The following is a 25,144-nucleotide window of genomic DNA, read 5'->3' on the forward strand; positions in this document are numbered from 1 at the left end:
CTGACAAGGCCACTGAAGGATCACTCACGCACCGTTTGCCGTTTTTTCGGATAAAGAACGCTTCCATCAGCTCCCGGGTCACCTTATCTTGGTGGAAAAAAAAAGCACGTTAGTTTTCGGGAAAAGGGGTGTGCATTTGCAAACCCAGCAGTGTGCGGGAAGGTTGTCTCGCGAGTTGGAATTTAGACACTTAAATAACCGGGTGCACACGCGCGCTGCTCCTGTTTAGATCATCTTGCACGCCTTGCACGTAATCTGTTATGACGTACGCAGTTGTGGGTGGTTATTGTATATATTCTGTTCTGTTCTTTCTAATAAACCTTAGTTGCGAGTCAGCGCTTGTAGTGTCTCCCCTCTTTTCTGTGTTTTCTGTCTTAGTTCGCGCGGTTTCTTTTTTCCACCATGGATTCACACCAACTAGCCCAAATGTCTGCTTTGATAAAGTGTTAGGATGCCATACATATAAGAAAATATCTTCGTTGCAGACAACGCGCTGGTTACGCAGCTGTGTGCACAAAGAAAAAAATCTGCTAACAATATACACAACCTTTTCGAAGGGAGAGTTTTCGGCCCCATTCTCTATATTGGTACTGCGCCATACGTGCTAACCATTAGATCCCTGCTTGTCAATTAAATGTTCCAAGACTCATTCTTCCTCCTTGCTATTGTCCTGTAGGAAGGGTGGTCGTAACTTGCGAACGCTATACGAATGTATTACGTGTTTTCGGCTGGTCACTCACGATATTCAGCGTTTCCTTAAAGCTTGTTTTGGCTTTGGCAACGGGTGTGGGCCTGCGCGACTAGGCTGATGGTTCTATATAAAACCTGAAAAGGAAAATAACAAGGTGCAGCATTCTGTGTTGCGGATAGTTGTGAACATCTGCCACGTTCTGGTCTTTGGCAATGGTGCTCGTTTCGACGCACTACTGTGTGCATGAATACAAGAAGAATAAAAAGCAAGCCTGACACAACAGCATCTGCTGACTCAGAGAAGTTATTGGAGTGGCTATGAGAGCTGCCTTCGAATGAAAAAATTGGGGAGAAAATGGCGGTTGTACGAGGAACATGCTGTTCAGCTGAATCGATGAGACGCACTGATAAAACCTTAGCGGTGAGGGATTTCTTCCAATCTATTCATGCGTGTTAAATAAAAAAAACAAGATATGTGTACAGCACTTAACACGGAGAATGTTCATAGTCAAGTTACAGCACAGTGCGCATTGCATGCGATTGGTTACTTCGTGAAAACATAGCACCCTAGATTAGAGCAAGGTAGGCGTGAACTGTGGAAGAACAACAACAAAGAACGTCCCCTAACTGCAGCAGTTAGTTTCTTTTGTAATATTTTTTTCTTAATCGTATCCACATACAAGACTCCAAAAAAGGAACACCGTTAGTGAAACTAATTGGCTGTTGTTATTTATCGGTACTTTTCTTCCGCAACAACCATTTGCAATATCTATGTAAGCTCCACTTGCTTTATGCATTTTATATTTCACGACTACAAACTGTCTTGCAGCTAAAGCTGTTTCTGAGAGTGCGTCTACTGGGGATACACGCAAATCTCGTATTAAATTCGTGGTGCCCCAGAGATAAGGCTGCCAGCGCTCTGCGGTGGACTCAGCGTGGAGTCGGCGCACGGGTTTTGTAACTTGCTCCTCCATATATAGTCTCATGCCGGTCAGATGTGTCGGTGGAAATTTCTATGCGGGAGAGGACATGGTATTCTCGAAGCTACGAGAGGAGGTTAGCTCACTGTGTGAGTTCCTCTCTTCTCGGCGTGGCCGAAGATGGGTCTTACGGCGCGGAGCCCCAGGACGCAAAAATCCAGGAGGTCACGCGAAGGGCTAGCCCTAATCTAGCGCTGCGAGCTGCGGAGCGGGTGTGTTCTCAGAGGCAAAAGACACGCATAGCACAGACATAGCACTGAGAACGTAGCAAGCAAAAGCTTCAGGATTAGCCTGCTGAGTTCCCACTGGGTGTCAGGATTTAAGCAGCATAGAGTAAATTTTGTGTAACGTTTAATACCATTGAAAAGCTTTGCATGCTAATAAGAACTGATGTTCTACACAACAGAGGACAGGAAACAGAGTGCCTGTAGTCCTGCTCCTCTTTCTTAAGAGCACATGGCTGTGATCTCGCAAATGTAATTTCGGTGAGGTCTTCCTTATCAAACAACGCAACAGAGCATTTTCAGTTGCCACAAGAGATATTCCTGTAGTGTTTTGGGACTTCACGATAGAACTTATTGTCAATATAAACAACAGGATTCCCGGTTGTATTGTGCAGTTTCTTGTCGTAAGGAGCCGATTCTGTTGTATTTTAAGCTGGGATTGTTCAAGATCACTGGGCATTTAATGTATTTGTTTTTCATTTTCTTTCTTAATCATTTAAACTGTTTCGCTCTGGGATCTGCAGTCGGGCTACCCGAGTGAGGAAATGACTAAAAAGTGGTGTCGTACACTTTGTCCCCTTTGCAGATTTGTTCGGCAGACAACCTGCGTGGACCTAAACATGAGAATTGGGATTCACACGGGCTCCGTGTTGTGCGGCGTGCTGGGACTCCACAAGTGGCAGTTCGATGTCTGGTCAAATGACGTCACATTGGCCAATCACATGGAGTCGGGAGGAATAGCAGGGTAAGTGTACTCTCCGGATAACCCTAAATCAAGTGCCAATATTAAAGATGCACTTGAAGGAAATACAGAACACGCGGAGATTAAGAACTGACAAACAGAGATGATCGGCGGGCTTACTTCGGATTACTTCAGTCCTGACCACAGCTACCAGAGGAAAATAGACTTCAAACAAGGAGCTTCTCATGCTTTTATAAATAGTATTATTTATAACAGTGGGGTGAAAACCCAATATGTTACTGTCATGCAAGACATTTTAAGTGAGTTCCTTATAAAATCCCCCGTTTTCAATCAACAGGGCTATGAAACTTCGTAAAACTGTGTATACAGTTAGGTGCTTATGTACTTGAGAAATGGAGTTTTATTTGAGAATGGCTTACAGTGTCAGAAGCACGTGGCCTGCGAGTGCCAGTAGTTTAAGGCTCATGCGAGTGCCTTTGCTATTGTGGAAGATAGGTTAGAAAAAATTCTGTATGGTTACACTGAAAGGCCTGGCTCTGAGTTAAACTTGGAAGCTTTGATTGAATCAACGCTTTTTTTAGCGCTCGTAAGATTTAGAATATATTCTCCGAAACAAACCAAACACTGTAAATTGTCCTCGGGATTCGAAACAGCAAAAGAAATGAAAAGTTTTAGTGTTCACAGGAATAACCTCAAGTTGTATATCTCGTAGCGAGTATTTATTTTAAGTAATACACTTATGTTGAGAATGGTGCTCTGCCTTTAGCACAAGGGAAAGTATTGAAACATTATTGTGCAACAGCTAACAAGAATGGCGACCGTCGGGTGGAACTTCGCCTTCTTAGGCCTGAGTTAACGGCTTGAAAAAAGCAGTTCGAAACAGTTGTATAGGCTGGAGCCTCCTCCATTACTTCTTCATTGGGCCAGACTTTACTGCTACAGCTATAAAATTGCGAGGCGCGATTTTACGCTGCTGTAATGGCTGAAGAATTTGGGTCTCCTGCGTAACCAAAAACTGGCCGACCTTTCGTCATGCTCCTTGGTGATAAAGGGGCAACTACAGTTGTTTTGTGTCCACCACGGGACTTACACGTTTCACATGGCCACAGTTTTACATTACCAACACTGCATCGCCGCCATAGCTGTCGTCTTAAAAGCACATCAAAGTAATAACTCTGGGATCACACGGTCATCTTGCGAAGAATGAGGATTGGTCATTGCTATTTAGCCTACTTGCCGGTGAGAATGTGAAGTTATTGCTAGTGGACTCAAGGTTATTTGGTTGAGGTGATCGAGATGATTTCGATGATCAGTTCGGTCATTTGCCATCCGGGCGTGTATGCCTGCCGACCAGAGGATTGATCATTTGACTGAAAGAGGCATAGACTTGCCTTCGTATCTGCGCGCATGGGTTAAGCCAGATACAGCGGCTGGCACTTCAAGATCTCCAAGTGTTGTAAAAGCTAAGCTCCTGGAAAGATACACTTGCTAAATGAATAAAGAATTGGCAGTGGTTTAGCTCTGGGTCTGGAGGGTTGCGAAAGGAACGAGGAGAGAGAGAAAGGCGATGGAGGGCGCGTGGTAGTTGCCCCGGCATGCTAGCTATGCGCCGCTACGGCGCATGCGCAACTGCCGATCGCTGCGATGTTTAGTCCTATATGTTCTCGGCACGCGCAAGCGCGGCGGTTGTTGTTGGACAGGTCACGTTGGCGACGCTGCGCCGGGCTGAAATCGCCCCCCTACACTCCAGCCGCGTCTACGCGAGACAGCGCCGGGCGACAAGCGGCGTGCATGCGCAGAAATCCATTCGTCCGGCCTGCTGCCTCCGAGTAGCGGCTACGTGCTCCGCAGACGACGCGCGCGGTGCATTCTGGGTTCGCGGCTTCGACGCGCCCGGCGCAGAATAAGCACATGTTCCGTTTCGACGCCAGCACCGTCAGAGCGCGCCGAAGCCGCCGAAGACGTCGGTGGCCAAGCGGCGTGACATGGCAGTACCGCGTGCGCGCGCGCGTACGTCGGAGGAGACAACAAGCTGACGTCACGAGTCGCCATAGCAACGGAGAGGCTGATGTCACACCCTCTGTTAGGCGCGGCGGCGGCTCCTCGAGGAGCAGGGGGGTCCACGGACCACGCGACGCGCAGTTATAGACCTGGCGTAGTATTGCTTTCGCAATAAACTGGTTTTTGTCGGTTGCACCCAAAATCGAAATGGAAGGGCTTCCTTTCTTCTGGGGTGGACGGGACGTCATGTAATTTCTATTTAGCAAATTCTCGATTATTTAAGTGTTTAGAAATTCATGTATGTTGCAGTGTATAGATATATGATCGAACGGCAATTTGCCTACGTTGGGCGAAGCCGTGAGCTAGCATGCTAATCGGTCGAATTCTTTGCCTTATAAATTGGAGCAGGAGCTCATTACTGCTTGTCGTTAGTGGGTTAGACGGAACAAGCCTAGTTCAGGTAGGGCTACTTTTATGCGAATGGCTCGAATGCGAATCTGCTAGATTCAACTTAGCTTTGTCGGTTGCATTCACAACAGTATTCATTCCACCAGTTTCTTCCACATATTCCAATCGGTAGACTTATTAGCTGCTCCCGTATGTAGCGCATATCCAGGATCGTAGAGCATACCCGAGATCGTTTGAGTTAGAAGAGCGCCCTTTTCAGCACAGCGTTGTCTGCGGTGTAGAGCATCAGAATATAGCTAAGACGTGCTACTCGTAAGTTGGTTCGTAGGTAGTTTGGTTTGACTAAATTGAATAGTTAACAATGTAACTATTACTGTTATTCTCCTCATTTAGTGGGACGCGTCTAGCCCGCTGAAAGTTGAAAATAATCTCCATATCAGTGTACAGAGTTTCGAACACGCTGTTACCTCGGCATATATGCACCTTAAAAAAGCTTTCAGGCAAAGTAACCGCTTCAGTGCACGTAACTCGTCGAAGTTTCGTTTCATTTATGCTGCTGAGAGGTTTCCATAACCCGCATTTAACATGAGATAAGAAAACGAAACTAGTAACACATAAATTTTAATTACGAAAATATAAAACAGTTGGTCAAAGAGCCAGCTAATCTAATAGACCAAACATAAAGATTGTAATTTACAACTGATAAGCAGTATGTGAAAGAACTACAGAGAAACAAAAAAGATTGCAAACGTAAGGCAATAGGCAGAAACAGGCTTATTGTTTTTTGACGACAATTGTTTGACATTCGCTCTGTGCAGAAGTAAACAACAGCTGTATATAACGACTTTATCTTGCCGGTACTCACCTATGGAGCATAAGCATGGAGGATGACGAAAATTGATCATTTAATTTCAAGATAACGCAGTGATTTGTGTAAAAGAAAATGACGAGAGACAGGGAAAGAGCTGGTCGAAATGAAGAATAAATAGGCATGGGTAGGGCATGTAATACGAAGGCGAGATAACCAAAGTTTGTTAGGAGTAACGGAATACATTCCACGAGAACGAGAAGGCAAGCGTAACGGGGGGGGGGGGGGGGGGGGCAGATGAGATTGATAAGTTTGGGGGATAAGGTGGCCGCAGCTACCACGGAAACTGGATGCGCAAGACCCAGCCAGTTGTAAATGTGGAAGCAACTGTACTTGTTATTACACTCTTACAGGCGTGTCCATGTGTCTCAAGCCACTCTGAATGCCCTGGGAGACTCATACGCTGTGGAGCCCGGCTACGGAGAGACTCGAGACGCATATCTGAGACAGCACAACGTGCAAACTTTCCTCATCAAGCGCACGGAGCCCACGACGTACAAAAAGGCACGTTTCCATTCCCACTGCAAAGCCTGGAAATTCCTAACCATTTGCGCTTTGTACCAGCTTCAAAAACGGCCGAGGCGGAGAGCACACCTTTGTCCATAATTACTTGCGAAACCTGTGGTATGGTTGAAGCATCTGATTTTGTTGTAAGAATAAGACATGAGTTACCAGCTTTTAGTGCAAAATTTATTTTGGTTATTTATGTGCCTTCATGGTTCTAACCATGCGTTTCCACACTAAATCTATGTTATATCCTATACTAAACGTCAGTAGCTCCCAAATTTCTTTAAAGTGTTCGAACAGGATGTCACATAAGAATAATTTCGCTGGTTGCAGCGCTCCTGTCAGGCGAGCTATTTTAACTGCTGTTGTTCTAGGAAAGCGTGCTGCTTTCCAGTGTGCACTTAAACAGGCGCACTTCTAATGCGCTGCCATTGCATTTACCGCCTAACTGAATGAAGCCTTTTTATGCGCACAATGAACAAAACCGAAGGAAATGTGAAATTTACCTGATGCGCCGACATCGGGAATTTAACCGAAATACCTTCATCTCATGAGATGTTTCTATAACATCGTGTGCTCAGGGTGTGTCTGTCATCGAAAAATGGAAGAGACATTGTTTCATTCCCGAAGAACGAAGAAGTACTATTGGAACAATTTCTTGCATGCAATGCTTTTCAAAGGCTAACAACAACAACAACAACGCAACGGAGGCACGCACTTGTAGTTTTCAGTGGAGCGTATCCACAGTGGGATGCGTACAGTGGGACAGGTCGGCAGCGATAAAGACAGCGTGGAAAGTTTATTTGATATAGATTATTCATACATTCAGTACCATTTCCTCGGCGCATAATGAACTCCGTTTATTAGTTAATGCACTCAGATGATAGTCACGCGCATGATGACTCCTGTGGATGGTTATATAGATGGAACCACTAAGCAGGACAATGTCAAAACTCTTTCTCTTCCTCGAGTCCATAGTACGAAGAGGCCGTCCACCGGGATGAAAGAAGGCAGCTCTGATACATGGAAAGCAATCGAATCATCATGCTGCTTGCTGAACCATTTATATTCCTCATAATTTACGGTATACATTCGGCCATCTCGCCCACGATACTTTCCTACGGCCTCTACTCGGCTGATAAAGTGGAGCCTGCAATAAGCATCAGCAAATCATGAGTCGGAATTCCAAAACGATTCACACGTAAGAACAGTGGTCAACTGGCCGGAGTCTCGACTCATGCCACAATCGGTGACTATGACTGCGAAGGTCATGGGCACAAGCCACTCACAAACTGTCTAGCGTGCGATGGACTTTGAAAATGAGATTCTAGTTTTGATTAAGTCCGGTGCTGGCGTTAATTCGGGGGCAGAAAATTATCAGACACAGTACAGGCAGTGTAGAAACTTGCAGATGCACATAGATTTTTTTTCCTTCACGATTTTGTACTTGTTCACTTGTCTCATATATGAAAATCACAAACCTTCTGTTTTTCACTGAAATTATTCATAAATAACAATTACCAAAGCTTTTTTGTGTGGAAAGGCAGGCTCATTAGTGGCAATGCTCCAACAAGGCCGCAGGAATTCGCAGATGCGGGGGGTGACAGTTTAGCGACCCCTCGTTGTCTTGCCCTCCCCCTCTTCCTCTTGAAGTTTTCTCAGCCACTCCTCCTAAATCTTTTGAATGGACTCTAAGGCAAGCGGTGTATTCATTAGGTTAGCGAACAAAGCTAGTCAGTAGCGTAACTGAAGCCGGCACAGAAAAAGGAACTTCCCATTTCCCCACACTGAGGGTCAGGACCCACCCTATACTAAAACATCTAGGGCCTTAACTTTAACAGCGGCCATAACGTATGCTCAGAACGCATGCCCACCGTGTGGTTTTGATGTATTGCATGTGAACATAATACCCAACAAGCTATCCGTATCGAAAAATCTCAACCCCCGCGGGTGGGTTCGACCCGCCCGCGGCGGTTGAATTTCTTTGGAGGAGAAATTCTAGAGGCCCGTGTACTGTGCGATGTCAGTGCACGTTGAAGAATCCCAGTTGGTGGAAATTTCCGGAGCCCTCCACTACGGCGTCTCTCATAGCCTTAGTCGCTTTGGGACGTTAAACCCCATAAACCAACCAACCGTATATATGTACCGTATATATGGTTCATACGAAATTGTGGAATATGTGTCATGTGTATACATACCTTCCCGCGTATATCATACGTGCACACGTATGTCACACGTGTCATATGTGTGCTGTATAGAAGTTTATTGGGAAAAGAAAAGGCCGGGCTAGAATTGAAAAGGAGGCAACAATAGAACTGCCATACAAGTTATTCGATGAAAAAAGTAAAAAAAAAAGAAAGGCAAAAAAAAGTTACACGCACCCCGAGCCACCGTCCTGGAGGTCTACAGTTCACTGCACTAACCACTACACCACGACCGCCACAGAGAGCTCAGGCATTAATTTTGTATGACAAGACTTACGCTATGCTTTCCACTACTTTGCAGTTCAGCGGTTAGATTTAAGGTGACGTGTTTATTTACCTGATTCACGGTGTGCACTTTAGCCGGCTGGACATCTACTGCATATTATTGCGAATCTTGATGTGCACTGTGGTAAGCAGTGCCACACTATTGTATATATATATAATTTTCACAGCGCCGGAACCTTCCTTCTTAGTGCTCTTGTTTATCGCATTCGGAGCTCTGCCTCGATAATACTTTGCGTTATTCGTTATGTAGCTTTACAACGGCTCTACGAAGCAGAGAAGGCCGTATTTACCTTCCAGCTTAACGTTTATCCAAGCAAATTGGAAACGCCAAACGCCACACTGTTTGGGTAGCCGCTATTTACAGCAACCAAGGGGCCACAAAGAGAGAAAGAAGAAAATTATGCGAAACAGGCCAGATATTTTTTTTTTATGCGTAGGTTAGGTACTTGTTAGTCACTTGGGCGTCGCTTCTTTTCCACATGTTTCAAGAGCGGCCGACTGTATACGTTGCACTAATGAGCGGCTATGTGTTTCGCACGACGTTGTTGTACGCTGATTCAATGCACATCGGAGCCCTTCGATGCGCATGAGTGTAGCGTGTTAGTTGAGAAATGCTACATATGTAATAAGTCCATACAAGGCACATTTGCGGAGCGTGTGAACTACTATGCAGCACATGTGCCCATCCAAGACCTCTGCGACGCTCATAATCACCTATGCAGCCCATCTTTGTTCATACAAGACACATCTGCGGCACATATAAACTCGTATGAAGTATATGTGTTGATACGAGGCACGCTTGTCGACACATAGCTCATATGCTGACCTTATAAGTTCATATGAGACACATTTGTGACGCATATAGCTCATAATAACGCATATAAATTCATACTAAACACATGAATTCATACGAGATTGTTCGATAAGGACCGAGGACATTTACTGTCTCCAGCAATTTTCATCACTGAATTAAATAGGTACCTCAAGCATCCAGAGAATTCAGTCGCTTTCTAAAATCGAAAATTGCTACTTCAGAAAGTGGAGTAAAGTTATCGTAGATGGATCTTGCGCTAAAAAATATATACATATAATACTGGTTCAGCGATCGCGTGAAGAAGGGGCTGAAAACGAGTGCCCAATTGAGCAATTTTCTTGTAAAAGTCTACCCAAGCGCCGCGCAGAGCACTTCTGGCGTTTTAAGAGCAACACGAGGTCGCACTCCAAGCGATTTCATCAGTCCCGTTTCCTTCTAAGCAACTTGTTTTACCAGCTAGGTTAAACACATATACAGCATGAGCCGGGCAGTGGTCGCGCGCCCCTAGTACACCCATATTTCTAGACTAAAAGCATGAATGACCCTCCGTTGTCTGCTCGCCGTAACAATTGCCGATATTCACGAAAAATTAACCATCATTGATAGTCTTAGCGTGCCGCACCCTGGCACGCATACGCACTGACATTGCCTCTATTTCTTTAGTGCATCACGTGTGAGCGGTAGTCCGTAATAAAATATCAGAAATGTTGTTTTCCATGCTTTCAACGATAAAGAAGAGTCACCGAAAATACGGACTCGCTCGCGGCCCACCCCTGCATGCTCAAACTGAGCATGCGCTTAATCTCGCCGGGAACGCAGGTGGCAGGCCGTCACGAGACGTCGCCCCAGGTACCGCTGGACACGCGTGACCGCCATATATTGTTAACACGTGGAATCGTTTTACTTGGATTGTTTTCACGGAATGACTGTTTTTCTTTAAATCAACGAAGTAACTCGGACACGTGCGAGTTTGAGGAGAGCGATTAAGGTGGGCCCACGCGCCATTCGCTTTCTTCTCTAATTTCCCGTTGAAAGCAGACTTACTCTTTCAGATATTCTTGCCCGTCCCTTGCGACACGCCCGAAGTAGACGGATTTTTTCCACGTGCCATTATTTTTCCTCTCTAAAGACTATTATCCCACGTTCTCTTTCGGAGAGACGGTGAACACTTGGTTAGCGCTGCGATATTTTTCTCGCAGTAGCAATAATCTGCTCATTGTTACAACTTTAATGCTTTCTCTGGACGTGACCATGGCAAGAGTTCATCTACGTACAGTTCTCTTATATTGTCGCTCAAAACATGAGATTTATCAGACAAACGTAACAAGCGTTAACAGAGTTTACCTCATACCTTTAAAGCCATTTTTCTGGCCGTTGTGAAGTTTTCTGCTAGGTCTCCTGTAATGTTTCCAGAAATTAAACGCACCATAAGCGTTTCAGTCTTTATTTTTATTCCAGTTCTTGGGTCAAATGCGCGTATTCTCCGAAAGTCTCCAATAATACTCCACGACAGTGAAAAACGTGCTCTCTTTTTGCTTTTTTCCCGAAATCACATGAATTACTCGCTGTTTTTGCTCAAATGAATTCTTTGCAGTTATTGAACAAAACAAAATATGGCTCTTCTTTCTCCAGTTTTCCACCAAACGGTCAGCGTTGCGGAACACACTTTCGAAGACAAGCAAAATATTCACAGCGTACCTGTCTTATATTCTTAGGGAAGGCGGAAGTGGCTAAGACGACCAATCTGCACCTGTCTAAACACAAAGAAATTTGCTTTAGCTCACAAATTGGTATCTGCAAGCTACAAATGTTTTCAAGAGCCAAATCAAAACTATGCCACAAATGAAAGCAGTGCCATTGACGAACGTGATGCTCCTGTCACTTGCGTAGGGTTACAAGCGGCGCAAGCGGCGGAGCAACCCAGAAGACAGGCAGAGTACTGTCAGCCTTCCGATGATCAACGGTGCCAATGGCGCAGGCGGAGACCATCGCTCCAGTGCCAGTACCAACAGTACTGTAGGGGCGACGGACGACGACGCTACGGCCGAGTGGACGCCTGAGATACCCTTCAAAAACGTAAGCCATTGTTTAGTTCCTGTCTACATCTTCTCTGCATGCACCCTTTGGCTGACGTGTCCTCCATGAAAGCAGACGGCCACACTTTTGGCGAGTAGAGTCGTTACCATCCTATACACATTGCAGTGAAGAAAAGTGTTGCGGAAGTTGAAACTTCCGTTGACGAACTGCGGTAATGCTTGCGTTGACTAAAAAAAGGTTGGTTTTGTAAAATGACAGCGCCTTTGTAGAAATAGAAAGAATGTGGCACGAAAGCAACGTTCTGCGAAATAGCAAATATGTGGAACATTTGGCAGAAGCGTATTGTTACATTCTCAGACGGATGCCCTCGTTCTCCTACTGCAGCTGGAGTCGCTGGCCGCCTTCGCCGATGACGAGACCTTGGAAGATGGCGAAGCATCTTTGCCGCCAGGTGTCGATCCACCATCCTGTGACGCGGGCCGCCGCCCTTCGAGGCAGGACTCACGTGGATCCTCAGTGCGCAGAAGCCAGAAGTCGCGCGAATATTCTGGCCAGCAGCCACAGGCGGTCACCCTCTCGTCGTCGGTCAACGAGGACGTGGACGAAATCATTGATCACGAGATCGAGGTCGAGAGCAACAAGAAGATGTGCAGGGACAACGTCAACCTGATCACTCTCTCTTTCAAGTGCCACCTCACTGAAAACCAGGTTCGCTCTGCATTCATTTGCAAGCCGTACCTGAGAGTAACGACGTTCTTTACTGGTCAGGATCTGTAGGGGCAGTACCGAGGATGAAATGGAAGGAACTTTCCTTGTGTGGGGGTTTATGTTTATGGGTTATGGGTTTGGGGTTTTGAGGGAGAAAGTATCAGAAGCGGATGTTACAGAGAGAATTCTGAGTGGAAACTGCAGTTCAATAATAAACGTTAGTGTAGTGTGAAGGAATAAAAAAGGATCTGACACTTGTTCCAAGCTAGGGCAAGCAAGACGTGCAGACATGCGCTGGCTAATATTAAGCTATGAAATGACGACCATGCAGTAACTATGAGGTGCTCCGTGAAACCACGAGAACAAGAAAGAAGAAAGAAATAATACCACAGTGAGGGTGATGCCGGCGCCTTATTACGAGGGGATAACTCTACGATAATCTTTTCTGAAACTAAAGTTTAGAAAGAGAATATAAAAGCGAAATTTAATGAAAACTGTTTAAAGTGGTAGAAAGCGCTCAAAAACGCATCTTAAAAATGTGCGACAAGATTGAAGAAAGGCGCACCGTTCTGCTCATATGACAGCGATAATAGTGATACAGGTGCTCTGGTCCAAGCGCATAATCGAAGACACTCTCTTGCGTGTGGTTATTCCATAATCGGTACATCTTGTAGCTGCTCGGCGACATCGGTAGTTCTTGACGGTCATTTTGCTGTTTAATGTTTCCTTGTACGTGTTTTCGGCGCATCATTAAGAGTGCGCGTGAAGCTAGAGAATAAATGCATGCATTTTCATTTATGCCGTTAGGAACACATGAAGTCCGGAGTCGAGTGAAGGGGAGTTAAATGAAGGTTGACAGATATTCCGGGAATTATTTCAAATATTAGCAGCGTTTGTGTCGAGCAAGTAGCTGCTTTCCTAACTTCACGCCATCATAGGTAATTAGTGAGAATTGAGAGACTATCAGCGTCGCAAGGAGTAAGCCTGTATACCTTCTTTTCGCTTAATATCGGCTGGCCGTTAACGGTAGCATCAATACATTTTTTAGCGCCATGATTTATGCATTGAAATTTGTTGCCACAAATGGAAAAGATTGTTCTCCAGGCTCCTTGAACCTCAACCTATTTGTGGCCCGGGAATGCCCAGTGTATGTGTAGAAATAAACTGTTCGTCAAGTACCAAGCATACTCTCGTTTTTAGATTTCGTAAAGCACAGGTGACCAGACTCTTCAAGCAGTTTTTTTACTTTTCTTTCAGTTTCAGCAGCATCAAGTTCACGACACGGTGTTTCGCTCGAACATGACTTGTGCCTTCATCACGTGGATCTTCATAATCATTTGTCAAGCAGTTATGTTGCCAAAGTGAGTTCATTTATGCGATGTTGATTGTTTTGGGATTGATGAAAATAAGCTCGCAAGACGTGTGGAACACTTTCCTTTCTTTTTCAGGTCGTTATTTATGACAGTGTCGTACTCCGTAGTGTCCAGCCTTCTGGCCATTATTCTCCTTGCCGCCGTGGGAAGTGAGTGCCGTTGGTCACCAGCCAGTCTTGTCAAAGCTTCTAAACTTTTGGAGGAACAGTGCTTCTGGAGAAATATAGTGATTTGTTCTACCATCCTCCTCATGTATATTGCTTCCACAGGTACAATGGTAAGCAGGACACGATTTTTTATTTGTCCAGGTATTCATATCAAAGTAATGCGCTTTTAGACAATGATTCTAAGTTCTACTAAAGAATAACGTTTTCGTTCTTATTTGGGTGTCTGTTTTGTGGCAATGGGTGTTCTCTTAAAGACTAAAAAATTGTCATACCTGTGCTTTAGGAACGACGATGGTGACTAGAGAACCATGGAAGGTTTAGTGAAATGAAAGTCAAATTCGGATTTCTGAAACTACTCTACAGAACGGAATAATTATTCTTAGCGAAAATTATACTCATTGACGAACAAGGAAAATGACATCTGTAAGTACGCTTGTTCGGAGCCAGTAATACCAGGCTCCAGATATTCTGTGAAAAGCAAGCCTAGCGATTTATTAGAAATCGGGCAGGCTGCAAGCATAAAACTACGAGAGAATTCCCTCGACATAATTTAACACTAATCAAACTAAGGGAAACCAAAAGCGTAATTTCGTAATTATAGTTCTAACGCAAAACTGCCTCCTACAAATCGAGCAAAGTGCATAAAAACCAGAATCTAGGACGAGAAATAACGATAACAAGTATATATATATATATATATATATATATATATATATATATATATATATATATATATATGGCATGCGTAACTTGGAGCTGTAGGAACCTTTACTGTGCTTGCGGTGTCCAACCTTGTGCCTTCAATAAAGTTAAATGGTCTCAAGCAGTTAAAGAGAGCTAAAATAGGGCCATATTTTCAGAAGATTCTGAATGTGACATTGCTCTTAACGCCGGTTTCTCCAAAGTAAGCATCTAGGTACGTGTCAGGTGAAAAATAATCGTGTAAACACTGCTGATCACCAAAATGTACTGCTTTTGTTTGCAATCGTCGGCACCGACTAAAAACTGAAGCGTTAGTGATGCTTCTTAACGTTATACCTAGTCTAGACCATCAGGCTACGCTAGGCCGTAAGAGGTCGCAGTGTGGTTGAGGCAATCATGGAAGCAAGAAGCTTCCCCATCTTGCTATCCGTCGGCGGACGAGTACGATTGAACTTTATAAAATATTGCCTTAAGAAGCTTTGTTACTTGCTTGAGCAGTGCATCAACTTTGTCAGCAACTGAATCGCTTCGACATTTTTTATGCACTTAAGAGAAGTAGCTAACGAGGCATTGAGTACGGTCATTGTATTAATCTGTAAACGAGTTAACAGCAGACTTGAGATAGATTGGTATGTAAGCTAAGGTAAAATGTTTGCGAAGTCTTTAGTTTTGAAACTTTTTATGAACAGATGTTCTACTGGTCCTTTTACTTTTGTATTCTTTACCGGCACAATTTTCTGAAGGCTGAGGGGTAAACGTGCTCAGTATTTCCCAAAAAACTTTATTTTTCAGTTTGTGTGTGACCGTCAATCAAGCAACTCCACTATTCAGTGCCGGCAGGAGCCCTCAGAAAGTCCGCTATGCTGCTACCCTCAGGTACTGTGAGCTGTGCCTTCTCGCTGGCAGCTGTAACTTCCAAAACGCATAGTTTGGAACTTGTTTCTTGTTCAGCTTTAAAATGATGCAAATAGAAAGGTGCCTGCTTCTGCTGTCGCGAAGTCACACCTATAGTTAAAGTAAAAAATGAGAAACCGCCAACTTTTAGCCCTTTAAAGAAGACCAGGTTAATTACTTGGCATCACAAGATAATCCATCAGTATTATTATTATTAAGGAAGCAATAAATAAGCTTTACTTTTTGTGTATAAAGAATGAGAAATCGTGTAGGTAGCGCCTGGGCCTGTCAATGAAACGAAGGAACGTTTTTTGCTTATTTAACGGCTTCTCAAGCAGGAATCTAATGCAAAGAGGAACACTTAACTGGTAGAAAAGATTCTTTAAGCTGCTGACTTTCATGAAAGTGCTCTGCAAAACAATGTTTAAGACTGGCATACATGGGCACAAGCAGGAAGCTAATTGCTCCAAAGCTATTCTACAGCTGCAATTTCACAGATAAGATCATTGGTAGTTAGCACGAAACCTACAAAGATGTTGAAAGCAGAATTCAGAAGAATAAATTAGGTGCAAAAATTCATAATGCATGCAAACCAGTGTTGCATATGAAAGTTTGAATCGCTAACACAGGTTGATGCTGCCTTTTCTTTTGTCCTTTCAGTATTATGTATTTTCCTGGATGCTCTATATGGTTGCTTGTTCTGCCTTCATCAAACTGAACTACCTTATAAAGGTTGCTATGCTAACAGCCATGGCTCTCACAGACATCCTGCTCGTAAAAGTGTTCTTCCCAGACGTCTTCAGAAGGTCGCACAAAGGCTACGACGTGTAAGCAGTTGTTTGATTCTCCTCTAAAGACGTCTCCTACGCCTTGTGCAGTTCGGCTTCGAATGTGCTTCCAGCATGAAATATGCACCGCCATACTTCCCTACGCAATAGCAGCGAGTACTTCGGTGAAGTGATGATTCTCGTCTGAAAGGCGTAACCATGAACACCAATGCTTATACGTGCTTGCTGGGTGAAAACAGGTGAACAAACACGAGAAAGGCGTGCTTATAGCCCTCCCGGGGACCATAGAATCAACACCAAAGGAATCGTCGCCAATCTACTTCACTATACCATGACTCCCACAGGCGCACTCGAGGGTCTCATGCGCTCTATGAGGTTGCTTGGCGAGTATACTAGACGCTTTACGATGCAGCATAAAAAGTGTAATACTGCGAGGTAGTGGATACACGACCTCTCTGGTATATTGGTCCGTATTTTGCGTCTGCGAAGAGCGTTCTCGTTTTGAATGGTATCGCGTTTTTGTTTGTAATAATCCAGAAACTGCTGACATCATTCACATAAACTGCATGCGCATGTTCTTTCGAGTGTTTTGATGGCACGTGACTGCTTTTCTCAAACTGCTTGCGTTAGATGGGTTAATACAATTTCGAATTCGCATCACGATGCGTCAAAGTTGCCTCACGTTGCCTTAGCTTCGGAAACTGTGAAACCCAGCTCTGGCGTTTTCTGTTTGTCGAGCATTGAAACTTGTTCAACGGAGTTTTCGTCTGGTTCAGTAGTCACGAGAAAACCTTATATAGAATTTCTACGCCTGTACAGAGGCTTTTCGTAGCACAACCAGACGCGTGCACCTTTGCCTTTGGCCCGGCTCAGCATAGTCTAGGCACGGAGCAGTGCTGAAAGGTCCTGGTTTACGCTTTCCGTGACTGCCGCAGAGGTGACTACTGCATCCTTTTTTTTTTTAGTCACAAATGGAGGAAAGTTAAACAGCCTCGCCTTCGAAATATTTTCACAAGGTTCTATATTTCAGTTTCCACCATAGTATATGTCGTCATTACTTTCCTATGTTTTAGCTATGGGCTTTTTTGGCGGAAAAGACGTCAACATGACTTTCGATTACAGCCCTTGTGCTATACGCCATTTATGACAGCGAATAGTTTTCTTTATTAGCATGCGTCAGTGTGATTGTGCTGACACCTGGCAACCACGAAAGTGATTCTCAAGTAAGATGCGGGGCGTATTTAGTTCTGTCGCCTTACAGAAATAATTCACAAATTGTTGCAATAATGTGTACCGCTAAATTTAGCTACTTATCTAAGCAACATTTATGCTCAATTAAGTAAAAGTTTGCTGAAAAAATTTTTACCGGATAAAATACGGTTATATTCCAAGTGCAACGTGGTGCCTACTGGGAGCCTATTTTCGATCGTAAGAAACCACGCTCTTGATCAACGCTGCAGAGGTGGCTCAGTAGTTATGGCCCTCAGCTGCTAACCCGATAAACGCGGTTTCGATCCCGGCCGCGGCGGTCGAATTCATATGGAGGTAAAATTCTAGAGGCCCGTCTTCTGGGCGATGTCATTGAGCGTTAAAGAACCCCAGGTGACTCGAAATTTCTGGAACCCTTCACTGCGGCGTCCCTCATAGCCGGAGTAGATTTAAAAGAACGTCAATTTGGTCCAGATGGTGCATATTATTTGTGCCACGATAGTGGCTTCGTGGTTATGGTGCTTGGCTGCTGACGCAAAAGGACGTGGGTTCGATCTCGGCCACGGCGGTCGCACTTCGATGCAAGGAAAATGATAGACCTGTGTATTGAGCAATGCCAGTGCATGTGAAAGAAACCAAGGTGGCTTAAATTATCTGGAGCCCTCCACTATGGTGTCCCTCATAGCCTAAGTTGCTTTGGGGCGTTAAACTCCCCAAAAAACAATATTTTATTTTAGAAACGTGCTCTTTTTGAGCCTGAGCAATAGTAATATTTATTGTGAACCAGATTTGAACAACTGTTCAATGTGTCATGGAGCATATTATCGAATGCTACTTCCTTTAAATCAAGAAATTTTCATTTTTGTTGAGTGAGACCTTGTGTTTGAGAGAGAGAGATTGAATTAACAAGCAAGACCTCCTAGCAGCAACATGCCACATAGCGCAAAATTGTCATTTGAATCATACCAGCTTTAAAATAGCGCGCTCTTGATCTCATCTTTCACGTAAGGTTCTGAACCAATTTTTTCCCTTTGCTAAAAATACGTGAAAAGTAGGGTTAACACAGTTAAAGTGTCCAAGATAAAACTGTTAGGTGTCACGCGCTGTGGAAAGCTAGGTAAAGAGCGAAGAGCATAAATGCTCATTAGAATTAATTATTAACCTTGCTAACGACCTGTCTCTTTTTTTTCAGCATTCTGTCTGTGGAGGATCGCATGCCAATCTTGATCGCCGTATTTTTCTACATCGTTGTTTACCACTGCAGACTGGTGAGTCCTTGAACCAGAAATGGTCAGAAACTTTTGAGACGATGCACTTTCTTATTCCTTGACAATGTTAAAGATGCTTATATTTTTGTCTCTGAATAAAATAAGAACACTGAAGGGTCAATTCACTTCTAATGCAGCCGAAAATATCAGTAAATGAAGAAAAAGTGAAATCTTGTGGTGGAGGATACTGAATGTTCCAGTTCTGTGTGCTAATAGCTCACAATTCGAGTCCTAACAAATTAATTTAACTTTGGTATGGTGACTACTTCCGAGCATTAGTGAACAGTTATATCAGCTACCTTTATTGAAAAAAATAAAAGGCCACATTACTCTCATTGAATTCCTTCAGGTTCACTTCCGTAAGTATATTTCGTGGACGGCTTGGCGTATCCCACTTAGTGTCCCGAGTATGCAGGGGTTGCATACTCGGTCGGAATGAATCTAAGCTAAATGCGTGTTTTGTTAAACAAATCCCTTGAAAAAGAGTAAACGCTTTAGACGCGCAGAACAAGTTTCAAGTCTGGCTCTCTTTACTTTATTACTGTTATGCGACACTCTTCCGCTGCTGTCTAGTTTCCTGTTCGATGGGCTCAGATGGACGACGACGGCGTTATTCTATTACCGAGGCAGTCCAGTGACGTTACCTTTCTTGCCACTTGCACATGTGCACTCATTAGCGTAATCAATTTTACTGCGTTCTGACACTAGTGCTTCCAAAAGCCCAAATCAATGCCAAAGCATCCGTGCAAGTCTCATAGCCATCACGGCGTACAGCTGGGCTAGTCGGTTGTTCATGATGGTGTAAAAGACTGGCGCTTCAGACAGGATCATAAGATAGCGCGCGTTCTGTCTTCATCTGCTCCAAGCCCTCCCCCATCCCCGTATGAAGCTCTAGTCTCTTAATAATACTTCTGATGGCTAGCTTGGCTCCTCTGCGTACTTCCAGGCGTAGTAATTACTTCGACTGGCGACTAATATTCGAATGGGGACATTATGAAGCCCAACTTTCTCTCTTATGTACGGGATACCTGATTCGTTGCATCAGAAGTAATAATCTTACATTGTAATATTTATATTGCAGACTGAAGTCACCTCAAGACTGGACTTTCTGTGGAAGCGCCAAGCACAGACTAACCTGCAGAGTATGCGCGAAATATGCAGTTACAACACCCAACTTCTACGCAATGTCCTGCCTGACCACGTGGCCACCTATTTTCTAACTCACGATAGAAAGAATGAGGTAAGCAGAAAATGAACGTAAGGAATCATTTATAGTTTCATTCGTTTTATAAAGAGCACCCATGTGTAATGGCGTCACATGAACCTTATTTGTCATAGCGGCATCCAAAGATGGCCACCAGCGAAAATATCTCTGAAACAAAGACAGAGAAGAAGCCGCAGTGCTATCGGTCTCTTCGACATTCTTGTTATTGAAAATCTGCAGTTGTTGCACAATGCGGAGTTTAACTTCAAGCATGTTGAGATAAATTACTGCTAATAATTTATTATAATTCATTATTTTTTATAACTGTGATAAAAATGCAAGTTGAAGCCTTTTTTTCACCAAATAATCGATTGGATACAGTTGGTTCATTAACTTCTGAATAATTTTATCTGTCGGTTAGGATGGTTAGAATGACAGGTATTGTCTAAGGCATAGCAGTTCTCTCCTAGAACTCTATTTTGAAGTTTAGAAATAAATGAGATGGCGAAATACGAATCAATGTGTGGGACTACGCTTTATCTTTTTAGAAGCGCCAGGATAGCCGTTTTTTTCTTCATTGCTTTAAAACTCTTCAGTACAAACCTACAACACCGTACTCTTATTGTTTTGCACTTGGTCACCTTTTTCCTGCAATATTTGAAAAGAATGGCCACACTTCCCGCGCAGACTATAGTTGGCCTTTTTTTTTATTTCCGTCGACATTTAAAACTTGCGTCATCCGTGGCGCGTACAGCTTTGCCCAGCCTATTCTTCGTGCAAAATTTTGTGCGCTTGGTGAACTGAGACGTCTGCAGTTCAGCACTTTAGCGCACTTTCGCAAGGAGGTTGCTGTTGAAAGCGGTATGAAATTGTGATAATGAGATTTTCGCACTAGTGATCCCAACTAAACGTGCATAACACGCTTTGTAGAGTGTTTATGCACCCAAATCTGAATTTGTTCAAGAGTAAATAAGTTGCTCTTCTGGGCTGCGCCATAGTCGTCAAGAGATTTGTCTTTAGTCGAGGCCGCGGCATACGATTCCTGGCTATATTGGCCTCATTTTGAACGGAGGCGAAATATAAACGCTCGCTTGTGCTGTGCAGTGTCAGTATGCGTGAAAGAACCACAGGGGTAGAAATTAATCTGCAGCCCTATACTACAGCGTCTCATATAGCCATGGCGCATGTGCAACTTCACGACGCTAAAGCGCAATTGCCGTACCATGCTGTACCATACCATACCATACCATACCATACCATACCATACCATACCATACCATACCATACCATACCATACCATACCATACCATACCGTACCGTACCGTACCATACCATACCATACCATACCGTACCATGCCATACCATACCATACCATACCATACCATACCATACCATACCATACCATACCATACCATACCATACCATACCATACCATCCCTAGTGAACATCATTCGAATTGACTTTAATATTTCCGCGATCTCATTTCCTTCAACAGAAGATTCAGCAGTGACTGAAAGTCGTTACATTTCATTATCGCGGCAAATGCTCACATGCTTCCATCCAACAAGTTTTGCGACAATAGCACAGTGCCTCTAGCTGATATCGGCCCTTAGCTTGGTTGAAGATTGACGCCTGGAGAATGTGACTTAAGTATAATCACTTTAGCATCTTCATATTGAAACCCAAACTCTTCCTCATTATTTCCGTCAGTCTCGATTCCGAATGACCGCGAATGCAATGAATATGTTTTTGGAGGCACACTGAAAGCAAATAGAAGCTGAACTTTATCCACAGCATTCTAATCTCAAAGAGACCGCTGTCACCGAAAACGCAGCTTGTTGAACTTAGTAAAGGCTAAAAAAAACGAAATGCACGTGTCGCCGCCACTGGCAGATTTCGCAAGTAATTTGCGAGAAGAATAAGAATGGGGTGTAGCCCATACGGCAGGTTCACTCAGATCATGAATGGCAGTTTACCGATATCCCACAAGAGAAAAGTATATAACTGCTGTATCTTACCGGTACACACCTATGGGGTGGAAATATGGAGACTAACTAAGAGGGTTGAGCTTAAGTTAAGGACAACGCAGCCAGCTACGGCAGTTTACCGATATCCCACAAGAGAAATATATATAACTGGTGTATTTTACCGGTACACACCTATGGGATAGAAATATGGAGACTAACGAAGAGGGTTCAGCTTAAGTTAAGGACAACGCAGCCAGCTACGGAAAGAAGAGTGATAGGTGTAACATTATGAGATCGGAAGCAGGAGGAGTGGTTGAGGGACATCCTAGTCGAAACAAAGGGGACGAAATGGGCTTGATCAGGGCGTGTAATGCGAAGTTGCGCAAGACAACCGCTTTCCTCAAGGGTAGTGGAGTGGATTCCTAGATAAGGCATGCGTAGCAGGGGGCGGCAAAAAGTGAGGTGGGTGGATGAAATGAAGAAGCTTGCGGGGATATGGTGGGCGCAGCTGGCAAAAGACAGGGTTAATTGGAGAGACATGTGAGAGGCCTTTGTCCTGCAGTGGGTGTAGTCAGGCTGATGATGATGGTTATGCGAGCGTCGACATCAATCTGAAGCTAAACTACACTGCCATTCGCATCAAAACGGTGACAACGCGTCCTTTTGTGTAGGGAAGTCAAGAGATTTAACTTACTAGCGGGAAACTTTTGAAATAAAATTTTCTTGCGATAAATACGTCTTGCTACTGGACGAACCTCAACAGAGCCACAGGAAGGCAGGGAATAATTGCTTAATGAGAACAATGGTGCAATGATTAGATAAAGTTTTCTGCACTCACTTAAGACAGATGCGTTCATGTCGCCGCTTGCGTTACTGTACTTTCGTGATGCCCTTCTCGCAATTCCTTAAATTCGTAAATTAAAGAAAACATTTCACCTTGCACTCACTTCGAAATCTGTTATGTTCAGTGACATGTACATTGGTTTTGGTTCCTTACGCTTAACATACGACCCCTTTTTGCAGGAACTCTATGCACAGTCCTATGTCTGCTGCGGAGTGATGTTCGCTTCCATACCAAACTTCGCAAATTTTTATTCTGAAGATATCAATAATGGCGTGGAATGCATCAGATTACTGAATGAAATCATATTTGACTTTGACCAGGTGAGAATTTGGTATTCAAATACTGTTCGCGCTAATATATAAGTGAAATCCTCTATTAAAAGTGAAGCATTGAGCTAATGGCTCCTGTGGGTAATGCTGGGCTGATATTAATTGGAAGCTAGTGTTGGCAGCAATTTTAAACTCTTAATAAACATTTCATAGAAGGCTGGTACAGTCAAATACAACATATGGTCTGCTCTTCTGATAGACCATTCTGATCTGGCGAGAGTTGGTGTCTTTGCTGGAAAGTTTTACACTCTTATTTTTATGTTTTTTTCGTTAAACAGCTTCTTGATGATGAAAGGTTTCAATGTCTGGAAAAAATCAAGACAATCAGCAGCACCTATATGGCAGCTTCCGGTCTAAATCCAAAAGATCAGGTGAGTCCACTCAATTTCTTTGTCTCTTTAAGCTAAGCATTTGGCGCTCTAAAGCACAAATGCTAAGAAATGATATGCATTCTTAAACTTTCTTTTTTAGCTTCAGCATCTGGGTAACTCAAAGATTTCGAATGTCTTACCTCATTGGCAAAAAAGAAGAAAATGAAGTAATAGCGGTGAAAGCATGCTGAACGAATTTGCAACATGTAACTCATGCAACTTGGACGGTTACACGAGAATAATTTTAATAAGTTTTATTTTATAATTTGTCAATGCGCAACTTTCTCTCACAAAGCCCTCGACCAGGCTTTCGTTTTCATCTCTGCAGCGCACGAAGCTTATTCAAATGCAATACTGTGTGTTGTATCGTAAGTAATGATAATTAGAATGAAACAGTACACGTAGCATACGGTCGAGCCGATCTGTATTCTGCTACTTCGTCGTCTTCTCTACTCCCGTGCGCGCGAGTGCGTGCAGCGCACCTGCCACACTTCATCTTTATCACATTTCCGCCGCACTTAAAAAAAACAAAATGTCTAGCGGATCTCATAGTCTTTCAACCATGCGGGCCGCTTCTTTTTGCGAGTACTTCGGCGAGGCGGCGCAGGAAGTGAAGCCGCAGTTGCCGCTGTGGATGTACTACACGAGGGTTGAGGAGCGGCTGCCGATTCCGGAGCGGGCGAAACCAGGTGCGATGAAGGGCCCGGGCAGCTAACTTGAGCGGCTGGCATCAGATGGATTGAAGGCGCGTCCGAAGAAGAACCACCCTGGACCACGGTTCCGGACTGTGGACTGTGGACTGTGGCAATCTGACGCCGTCGATAGGCGGCGAAATATCAGCGAAAAGGGCCGCTGGAGCTGGGGAGGACAGTTGCTGCCGAACTACTTCTGGGCGAACCGCAGAAAACTTGGACGAGTGCCACACTCGCCCATCATCCAGCAAATAAGATGCAGGTCCACGTTGCTCCACAATCTTCCGAGGCTCCGAAAACCGAGCTGACAGTTTGCCTCGCACAGTTGGTTTGCGAACACGCACGTACTGGCCAATCTGAAAGTGACGACGCTTGGCGCCACTCCGCTGGTCCGCATAAAGCTTGTACTGCGTTTGCTTCTCCTGAAGCCTCTGCCGCAAAAGCTTAAGCGCTTTTGTCGGATCCGTTGGGAAGCACTGATCCGGCAGTCCTACGACGTTCAGTCTTGTGCGGGGCAACCGGCCATGAAGTAGGACAGCTGGTGCAAGTCCTGTCGTGGCATGGGGCGTACAGCGGTAGACACCGAGGTAGTCCACAATAGCTGTACGTAGGTCGCGTCGCTCGCACAGAGCCAGCTGAATATAGGACTTAAGCACTCGATTGAATCGTTCCACGAGTCCATTAGCTTGGGGATGGTACACTGAAGAGTAGCAATGGCGTATCCCCCGTTCGCGGAGGAAAGTTTGCATGGCCATCGATGAGAATTGAGGCCCGTGGTCAGAGACAATCTCTTGAGGGTAACCCTCACGAGCAAAGAGGCCAAGCAGGAATTCTTGAACGGTTTGAGTTGTGATGGCATCCGCGAAGAAAACCTCTGGCCACTTGCTATAATAATCCATTAGCGTAA

The 25,144-nt window shown here is 44.3% G+C and overlaps 1 protein-coding gene across 7 annotated transcripts in view; it reads left to right on the forward strand.

Annotated features, from left to right (window-relative positions):
* LOC149371484 (adenylate cyclase type 8-like) overlaps window positions 1-25,144 on the forward strand; it is a 427,973-nt gene that overhangs the window by 389,877 nt on the left and 12,952 nt on the right. For all 7 annotated transcript variants that reach the window (XM_089565713.1, XM_089565712.1, XM_089565714.1 and 4 more), the window contains exons 9-20: window positions 2,481-2,639; window positions 6,228-6,378; window positions 11,575-11,760; window positions 12,106-12,429; window positions 13,687-13,790; window positions 13,878-14,079; window positions 15,464-15,547; window positions 16,226-16,392; window positions 18,755-18,830; window positions 19,912-20,070; window positions 23,025-23,165; window positions 23,453-23,545. In XM_089565713.1, the coding sequence (XP_089421839.1) occupies window positions 2,481-2,639; window positions 6,228-6,378; window positions 11,575-11,760; window positions 12,106-12,429; window positions 13,687-13,790; window positions 13,878-14,079; window positions 15,464-15,547; window positions 16,226-16,392; window positions 18,755-18,830; window positions 19,912-20,070; window positions 23,025-23,165; window positions 23,453-23,545 (1,846 nt within the window). The remainder of the gene's footprint in view (window positions 1-2,480; window positions 2,640-6,227; window positions 6,379-11,574; window positions 11,761-12,105; window positions 12,430-13,686; window positions 13,791-13,877; window positions 14,080-15,463; window positions 15,548-16,225; window positions 16,393-18,754; window positions 18,831-19,911; window positions 20,071-23,024; window positions 23,166-23,452; window positions 23,546-25,144) is intronic.

The sequence above is a fragment of the Amblyomma mixtum genome, chromosome 1 (genome assembly GCF_055824585.1).
Source record: "Amblyomma mixtum isolate Tamu chromosome 1, ASM5582458v1, whole genome shotgun sequence".
NCBI lineage: Eukaryota > Metazoa > Arthropoda > Arachnida > Ixodida > Ixodidae > Amblyomma > Amblyomma mixtum.